Source organism: Meleagris gallopavo, chromosome 21 (genome assembly GCF_000146605.3).
Source record: "Meleagris gallopavo isolate NT-WF06-2002-E0010 breed Aviagen turkey brand Nicholas breeding stock chromosome 21, Turkey_5.1, whole genome shotgun sequence".
Taxonomy (NCBI): domain Eukaryota; kingdom Metazoa; phylum Chordata; class Aves; order Galliformes; family Phasianidae; genus Meleagris; species Meleagris gallopavo.
Window position 1 is genome coordinate 8,883,381 of NC_015031.2, and position 9,044 is coordinate 8,892,424.

General features: G+C 42.9%; 1 protein-coding gene across 1 annotated transcript; it reads right to left on the bottom strand.

Moving 5' to 3' along the window:
* Positions 1 to 6,066: 6,066 nt before the first annotated feature.
* HASPIN (histone H3 associated protein kinase) lies at positions 6,067 to 9,038 on the bottom strand. The gene has a single exon (XM_010722178.2). It carries the CDS (start codon positions 8,954 to 8,956, stop codon positions 7,361 to 7,363), a length of 1,596 nt encoding a protein of 531 aa, XP_010720480.2. The 5' UTR covers positions 8,957 to 9,038; the 3' UTR covers positions 6,067 to 7,360.
* Between the last annotated feature and the right edge of the window lie 6 nt (positions 9,039 to 9,044).

The window sequence follows — 9,044 nt, forward strand, 5'->3', positions numbered from 1 at the left end:
ATGGTATCTGGGCAAGTGTTTCTGGAAAACCATTGACTGAGAAACGTGCTGAACACCCTTGAAATGGCTGAGGTCAAACTGTACGTGCTTGGGCTGAGTAGGGAGCAACATCAAAGCCATGTTTTTTGTCTCTAAGCTCACATACAGAAGATAGATGTTTCCATTCACCCCCTATGTCTGCTTTTATGCTTTAGTGGTGGATGGAGGAAAAAGTAGTCTTGCATTAGATATGCAGGATGTTCATTCTGAGATGCCCTGTCTCTCTTGATTCATTTAGGCCTCTGTCTTATTGATTCCAGAGAACTTATTTTGGAGTTCTAAAGATGCCTAGCTTGTACAAATCTTGTCACTTGAGCTCTTTTATTTGCAAATAAGGTTTTTCTGTAGAATCAAGGATCCCAGCTGCATTACCAGACTTTCAGAAATCTCCCTTTCAGACTGTCAAGTTTTTAATTATGTGAAATATATGAAATGTCTGCTCACTCTTTTCAGTGTATCTATGATACTTACATTTCTGTGTGTACTCAGAGCGGTTTATTGAACTGTAGCCATAGTTTTAAGATGAAGATCTGCTCCCCACAGCCTTCAAAACTCACAAATACTTCCATAGCACCCATTCTCTTGAACCTATTTACTCATCCACTATATACTGTAGTGGCATTCAGGTCAAGTGGCCACACACACCTTGTTCATTCAAATAACAGCCACGTTTTCTCCTCCAGACAAATGTACAAGCTTTGAAGCAAGAGCAAAGCCATTATAATTGTTTGAATAAAGCAATTAGCTTTACTATTGGTGTGAAACAGGCTGTGGCCAGGCAGCCTCTACTCATTCCTATGTGCATTTCCCTGGCTGAGAACATTTCCTGCCTTTTTTAAACGAGATCTGTTGGGGCCTCATCTTCTGGGAGAAGTTGCTCAGCTGGGTAAATTATAAAAGCTCAGCTGCTCACTTCAGGCTGCTGGAGGCCATGGGCTGTCACTACTCCATGTTTTCTTTGGTTAGATACCCCACAAGTAGCAAGCAGGGAGCTGCCAAGCATCTGGTTTAGCTAGATGTGGATTATACAGTGATTACTCCATAATGCTTTGGGAACACCAGAAGAAATCACTGAATCTGAAAAAGACTGGGAAGACATTTGGCTAAATGGAGTTCATACTATATTTGTGTTATGTTCTCATGGCTCATGGGAAAAGACGTCATCAACGATGCTATTCTGCCTTTTATTCTGTCACATTTTTGAATAACGATTTGGGTACTGTTACACTGACTACAGGATCTGTCCCTGAGGATGGCAGAAATGTAATAAATAATAGGGAAGTGATCCACATATAAGTAGATATGTGATGTTTTGTTCTAAAAATTGCCTCACTGTTGCAAAGAGCTAATTCTACAAAGCTATATATAGAGAATTCCAGCGAAAGAGCTGCTTGGTTGTTTTTTTTTCTGGAGCCCAGGTTGGATCTTATTTTGGCCCTGAACTTTGCCCATTTGGTGTGAACTGTGATGGGGTGGCAGATCTCCTTGTTGGAGCTCCGTTTTATCACATCCAAGGAGAAGAAGGAAGGGTTTACGTCTATTGCCTGGAGACAAAGGTAAAAACACTGGTAGCGTAAACAGTCCATGTTGGGGATTTTCCAACCATGCCTAAGTAGTGACAAATAAAACATTCCTCCTTTGTGCTCTCACTGGATGTGCTCTCCCTGTATGGTAGAGGACTGCAGGGTGAAGCCAGCGATCCTATCTTAGCTGTTGAGTATAAAAAAAGAAATAACTGAAGAAATAAAACCATTCCGTACATGAGATATACAGATATCACAGTGTGATAAAACCATTCCTTCTGCTTGCTTGTAGGCAATTTGTTGGTGTTGACTTTGATTTGCCAAGCAGTGTTCTTTGCAGCGTTCATAATGAACACATGCGTGGGTAGCTGCTAAAACTTTGCCTCCTGAGACTTGTAGAAATCAAAATGTTTTAAGGGCCCAGCTCCTGGATCCAGTGTAAAATCTACAGGAAGTTATTAACATTCTGAATGACAGCTGAACCCTCTTTAACAACAAACCGAGAGAAACCCACTTCAGTGCATTGCTAAGGTTTGCTCGGGGCTTACAGCAAATGGTGGGCAGCAGAAAACTGGGCATCCGTTCGAATTCAAACAACTTGCACCCTCTGGTGGCCTATTTCTGTAATGTGGTGGAGAAAAAAGCTCGTCCTGAAACCAGCTGGGCATCGACTCCATCTGCAAATGGTTTATAGAGTACTTCAGTGTCCTCTTGCACAGGGCTGTCTGACCCTCTGCTGCTGCGGGAGGGTCTGCGTGCAGTCAGTGCAGAAGGATCAGCCTTCTGGTCTGAGAATTAGCTGGTATTCAACCTCACATTACATTGGTTGGGGCTTTGTTGTTCACCTGTGAGCATTATGAATGTGCAGTGAGGTCAATCTTTTTTTCTTCGTGTAAGGTCTACTCCATTACAACTGCCGTAAAGGGATTTCGTTAGTGGGTGTTATCCATTCTCTTGAAGGACACCTAAATATGCAGTGATCACTCCTTCTGCAAGACTTGGGTTTACTGTGGCCAGCCTTGGAGCCACCAGTGGGGATATTGCATGGTCTCCAAGATAGCTCAGTAGGATCATTGGAGGATGCAGTTGTGCTCTGGTAGGTAATGAGTGCTACTTTTTAGTTTATTGGGGAAATGGTTCAAAGACAAATTTAGAATCTGTGTTCCAAGCACTGTGTAATGGTTCTATTTTTAATTTGGTATCAGAGGGACATAAAAAAAAAATCTTTCCCAGTGCTAGAAGAAATAATAAAAAATGTAAAGCATTCAACTCACATTGCTTTTGCCTTTGAACTTCTAAAGCTTTGAGCAACCAATGAAGATTAACAAATTAATGTAGGTCTTAATGTCTGCAGTTCAGCGCTGATGATTTAAGTCATTTAGATAAAAAACCTTCTTGGCTGACCGTGCCTTGTTTTCAATCAGATCTCTGCTAGCTGAATGACTTGTGGAGTTCACCAAGGAAAGGAAAAGATGGACGGCTTCAATTTTGTTCTTGCATTTTTTTATTTGAAAACACAATGTAGATAAAGAGAGAATTTGTACCACAAGATAACGAGTTTATCTAATGGAAATATAAACAGAGTGTTTAATTTTGAAACTCTCTCCATACTGATGTATTTTGGCTGTCTGTTCCTTCAGACTGGGGTTTTTTACATTCCCAGCAAAAAGTGGAACTTCTGTAAAGAGGCCAGCATGGCTCAGGTGAAACGTTATGGAAAAGCTGAGCACTTCTTAGTCTTGCTGCCAGGATTTCTTAAAACTTATTTTTCCTGTAATGATTCAAGCATTGATATGTGTTTCTTGCTCTTCATTGACCAATTCTTCATTCTCTCCCCCACTTGAGATTCCATCCTGAGAGAGTACTAATTTTCCAGAACAGCAGCATCATTACATCAAAACTTTCAATATAATCCCAGCTTTACTGGTGTCTCAGCAAGGTGATAAATGGGAACTGTGATCAGCCTGCAGTCCTACACTTCCTCAGAAGCTTTGCACTGAGGACAAATTCTGGTACCTCCAACAAAGCATTCTGAAAATCTCAGAGCCTGAACTGTCACAGCCTCTTCATTTCACTCGCCTTGTGGGAAGCTGGTGGGAATCTGTCACAAGTTTTTACCTCCTCTGTGAATGCTGGAGCTGCAGATCAGAACTGTTACCCTTCATTCATGGACTCGTTGCAATTGTTTTGCTCTGAGCAAAATTCCTGTCTGTTCTTCCAGTGTTTTCAGTTTTCACAACAGCTGCAGTGATCCTAAAACCACAGCTCTGATGTTTGATTCCCACCGTGTGATTTTGTTTTAGCCTCATGCTTGGCACAGCTCTTCAGCAAAGAGCTGTTCAGTTTTCAAAGCTTTGGACAACAGTGTGGACATCCCTTCATTGTAAAAAGTTACCCTGGAGATCTACAGAACAGCAACTTCAGTAAAACAGTGTTTAAAAGCTGTGTTGATGTAAAACAGAAATGGAAAAATGTTATTTGAAGTTTGGAGATAGTGGCTTAATCTTAAGAAGGAAACATTTTCCTCCACACGCTGAATAATACTGAATAATCAACGGGGCTGTTGCATTGTCCTATGTGTGAAAGTACTTGGAGGGAGCAATTAGCACAACAGGATGATTTGGGTCGCTCAGTTATGACATAAGATTAGAAAACACATGTAACCTATCTCATTTTCTGTCTACTTCTAGAAAGGAAGCAGTGGTGGGCCACTCCAAGGAAGCAAATGTTCCATAGTGGTGACTCACACATGACAACCATGTTCTGAACTGTCCTAAAAATCTCCATTTTAAGGTGATGGCTGAGGTGAGACTGCAGAACAGCTAACTGTTCAGCTAGGGACAGAATTCCCAAAGGAAACAGCTCGGGCTCCACTTCATTACTACCCAAGTAAATGCTGAGGCAGGTCAGGGTAGGGCAGCATTTTGGTTGTTAGGACTACAGCTTGAACTACTGATTTAAGACTCCCAGTCTTTTATTGGGCTACATCCACCTAATTCATTTTATGGGAGCAGACGCAGTTGAATTTCCCAATCTATTTTTATTCAACATTAAAGAGTGTTCCTGTTTTGTTGGCAGCCATCCTCTCCTGCTATTCACTGTGGCCAACCACTACCATTCACTTCTGCAGACTTACCCTTAAACTGTGGAGTTGGGCATCCAGTGTTCAAGAAAACAGCTGTAAGTAGAGATGATTATTTCCATTTTTTTTTCCTACCTCTAAATGGTACTTTGAGTAGCTGCTCTTGCTGCTGTATCTTTACAGTTAGGCCACAGCCTCTGTTTGTTCACATTCAGCCTGTCACTCACGTGCATTTCCTCAAGGCAGGAGATAATTCCTTAAATCCTGCACTTTAATGTTTATTCTGGAAGGGAATGCCAAGCACAAAATGCATCATGCTTTAGCAGGATCCCGGTAAGTTAAACAGTACTTGCAGTGTAATCAGTATTTTGTTACAGCCTTCTTTTCCCTCAAAATGGCCAAACTCTTCAGTGATTTGGCAATTAGATGAAAGCGTATTCTGAAGTAAGCCTGCAATCACTGTTAATATCACTGAGTATTGCTATTTTCACCACAAAACACACTGAGAACTGAACAAGAAAGGCTGGACGTGGCTCAGGGCAGCCTGGGCTGGTGGTTGGTGACCCTGCACATAGCACAGATGATCATAGTGATCCTTTTCAACCCAAGCCATTCTATGAATCCCTGCTCCGTGTCCACACTGTTTGTGAGGCACTGGTTTCACAAAATTGTACTTGTCCTTTTTAACCTTCCAAAGTGTTTGGATCCACGTGAAAAATCTTTCCTTCCCTTATAATTATAGCCTTGCTCAAACTTCATTATTTCAGTAAAAAACAGAGCAGTCTTTAAGGTCAGCACTGAAGAATAGTGCATATTTAAAAGCTTGTGCTTACTGAACTGGAAAACTGGGTGCTGACATCCTCCTTCCAACATAGCAGAGAAAACAGATGAGTAACATAACTCGGTTTTGTTCCAAATGGAGCTTTGATTCCAAATGATTGGAACAAGAACAGAATTAGGGCATTTTTCTTGCTCAGGAGCTTCTGTGTGTTACTGTTCAGATTCCTTTCTTGTCACATGCCTCCTATTAAAATATATGGAGCTGATAAACGCACAGAATTTTATTAAACAAAATTTTTAAAAAGGAAATGCAGACTCATCTGTGACAACTGCACCTCCCTGCAAGCACAAAGGCAAAGTTTTCTCCATGAATTTAAAGTTGAATTTTTTGAAGGGTAGAAGCTTCCAGTTTTGATTAACGAAAGCAACATTACACACTGACAGATCAACATTGGTTTGTGGGGAAACATTTCAAGGCAATAGCAGCTTTCAAAGACTTCGTAACAAACAGCAACCCCAGCACTGCTGTACGTCGCCCTGCAGGACCGCAGGCCTGGCTCCTCTCACTTTAACTCCAGTTTCCATCCTTCTGTACAGACAATGCTGGCAATTCTGAAATAAAGGACCAACACGGGCAGGTAATAAAGTTGTTTTTATCCATTCTGCTTTTTTTTAAAATTTATTTATTTCAAAGCATAAATGGAAAATAGCACCATTCTGACTGAAGAACACGTCTTTGATGTCAGATACACATTCACTGCAGCCCTTACCACGTAAGCTTTAAAAATATTCAATTATGTTCCATTACTTAAGTCAATTAGAGGAAAAAGGATGGAGAGGATGCCTGGTAGGATTCCAGTATGATTTCCACCTTAACAATTTCAAGCAGTGCAGATTGTCAGGCTGCCTTCTGTAGCTTAAGATAGCAAAAGTAAGAGCCTTGAAGATGGGGAGGTTCTTCCTCTTCATTCCTTAATGCACCTGGGTCACTGGATGTACTAATTTTCAATAATAATTAAATTGAATGTTCACTTAGATTGATTTATCTTCCTCTGCAGGCCAGTTTCTTTGATGTATGTGAATGTTAGCCTAGGACTTCTTGAAAACAAAGAATTCAAATTTGATATAAGTATACCTTCAGCTTTAGTTTGTCTCACCCAGTTGCCATGAAGACTAAAGAACCCCTGTGCATTTTCTTCTCTAGACAAACAGAGAAAATCACTTTAATGCTACCATCAGGTCACAGCTTTGGGATCCTGTCAGCATACAAGGTCACAGCTGTCAAAAATGCATCAAGAGCACAGGTACTTTTAAAAATAACACAGTATGTTTTCACATTAACAATGGTCCTCACAGAGAGGAAAAAAAAAAACATATTATTGCAGATTAGAATGCTTTTAAAAGCCAAACTACAGAAACTTTAGGAAATTTACCTTTTATAGCCTCACGCCAAGTACAAACTGTGCCCAAATGAACAAAAGGTCGTTTTGAAAACTACATCAAAAAGTGCCCTGCTCCCCTTTCTCTGGCTGGGCTAACAAAGCTCACCTGTCTGCAGCATAGTGAGGTTTGTTTGATTGATTGGTTGATTTTGTTTTTAAGCAAAGAACTTGGTAAGAAAATCAGTAGAATGAGGAAAGAACTTTTAATAACCTAAGTGGAATTCAAAACATGAACTGGGCCTGAAGGCTTCTCCCCCTCCTCCCCAGGGTCGAATCCATTTCCTTTCCACCCTCATCCCTCAAAGACAGTACATATGGAAACATGCTGGAGCAGAAGACTTTTTTTGTGTGTTTTTTACACATTTTTGATAGTTTACCATTCACATTGCTAACTGATGTTAACACTTCATTCTGCTAACATTTAAAAGACCATTCATTAAAGACAGCAAAGGAGAAGGGCAGCGTCAGTTCTTGGAAGCCCTGCACTCCCTTACTCATTGGAAGAGGCTGCTGCTGCCTAAAACTTCACTGGCAGACCCAAAAGTCAGTACTTCTTTATGAAACTTTGTGAGCTGCTGCTTTATTTTTCTCATGGCAGAAGATGATTCCTTTTTCTTGTACACTACATCCTTCAAAAGTTTGTCTGTCAAGTAGTGGAGCCAGAGGACATTGCTGTGTGGATGATAGTCAGTCCAGCCGTTGGAGTTCTCCGCTTTCATTTGCCTGTAGATATCAAACTGGTAGTCCCCTGTGCCTTGAAACAGCTCTTCTTCAGTGGAAAGGTCGCAGAAGACAGTTAACCCATCTTTCTCCAGCCTAGACAAGGTGTAATCTATGATGTTGACATGGATGCCTGCTGTGGGGATTGTGCACGTAGTCCCATTCAACACGTAGCTAAGCTCCTTTGCATCTGTTTTCTTTACCAGCACATTCCCCCAGTGCAAGTCTCTGTGCTCAAAGTGCAGTTCCTGTTCTGCCACAGCCAGAGAAGCAGTCACCTGGTGCAGAATGCTTTTTGCTGAAGCCACAGTACTCAGTTTCTTTCTCATGTTCTCCAAATCACTGCCTCCAAATTCAAACTCCAGAACAATGAAGAGTTGCTCTTCTCCAAACAGGTCTGGCCGATCATTTTCTGATCCTGTTGCCTTGTTGTATGTGTCCCAGGCTTTTAGGAGGTAATTAGGATAAGACCCTTGAACACAGTGCACAGAGTACAAGCTGATGAACCCTACAGTCCTATTTGTGGACTCTTCGGACAGAAGACTGAGCTCCTTTGAAATTATTATTTCAGGTAGGATCTCTCCAAAGCTCTTTTGAGCTTCACCGTTCACCCTTTCAGTTCCCTCAATGGGAATTATTTTTAAGGCCACAGGTCCTCTCTCACTGTCCATCTGGAAAACCTCCCCAAACACCCCTTCTCCGATTTTCTTGCAGTTTTTCATCTTATCTAAGGGAATGCAATCCTCAAAAGCGATAGGTTCCTCCTGCTGGCACTCCCTAAACACCTTCTCTGCATCTGTAAGCGTGATCTCTAAGGCTGAAGAGGAACTCATGGGAGCCAGCAGGATCACGGAGGAAGCAGACAAGGCGTAGCTCTCAGCCTTACTAGAAGACAGGGTTGCTTGGTGCCCCGAAAGCTGGGGATTCACAAAGGGATTACAAAGGATGCTGGCGTAGGAACTGTCATCTGAGATCACTTTCTTTTTCTTATGGAACGATAGAGATGCTCGAATTCTACCCCAGTGGTGGGAGTTATTGAGGAACGAGCAGTCAGCGTCCCGCGCCCCTCCCGACATCTGCACGCCCTTCTTCCTTCCTCTTCGTCTCAACTGCGCTCCGACGAAGGAGTTTCCCGCCTGCTGCTGCCTCTTATTTTTGTACCCGCGCGGACGGAGCCGCGGTTGCCTCCCCCAGCGGCTGGCGCTGAAGCCGCTGATGCAGGCTTTCCTGCAGGTGCCGCCCTCCCCGGGGATCAGTTTGGTGCTTTTACGTCGCTGCTTCTCGGCTCCTCGGCCGCCCAGCGGGGACGCCGCCTTGCGGCCGCTCAGCCACAGCGGCACTTCCCCTCGCTCCAAAACCACCACCGGCATCAGCCGGCACTCGGCCGCGTCCCCGCGTCCGCCCGGGCTCCCCGTCGCCTCATCGCCCTTCACATCGCCGCGGGGCCGTCCCGCGCCG

Excerpts from the sequence above, each read along its gene's own strand:
- HASPIN (XM_010722178.2), bottom strand. The coding sequence starts at position 8,956 with ATGCCGGTGGTGGTTTTGGAGCGAGGGGAAGTGCCGCTGTGGCTGAGC.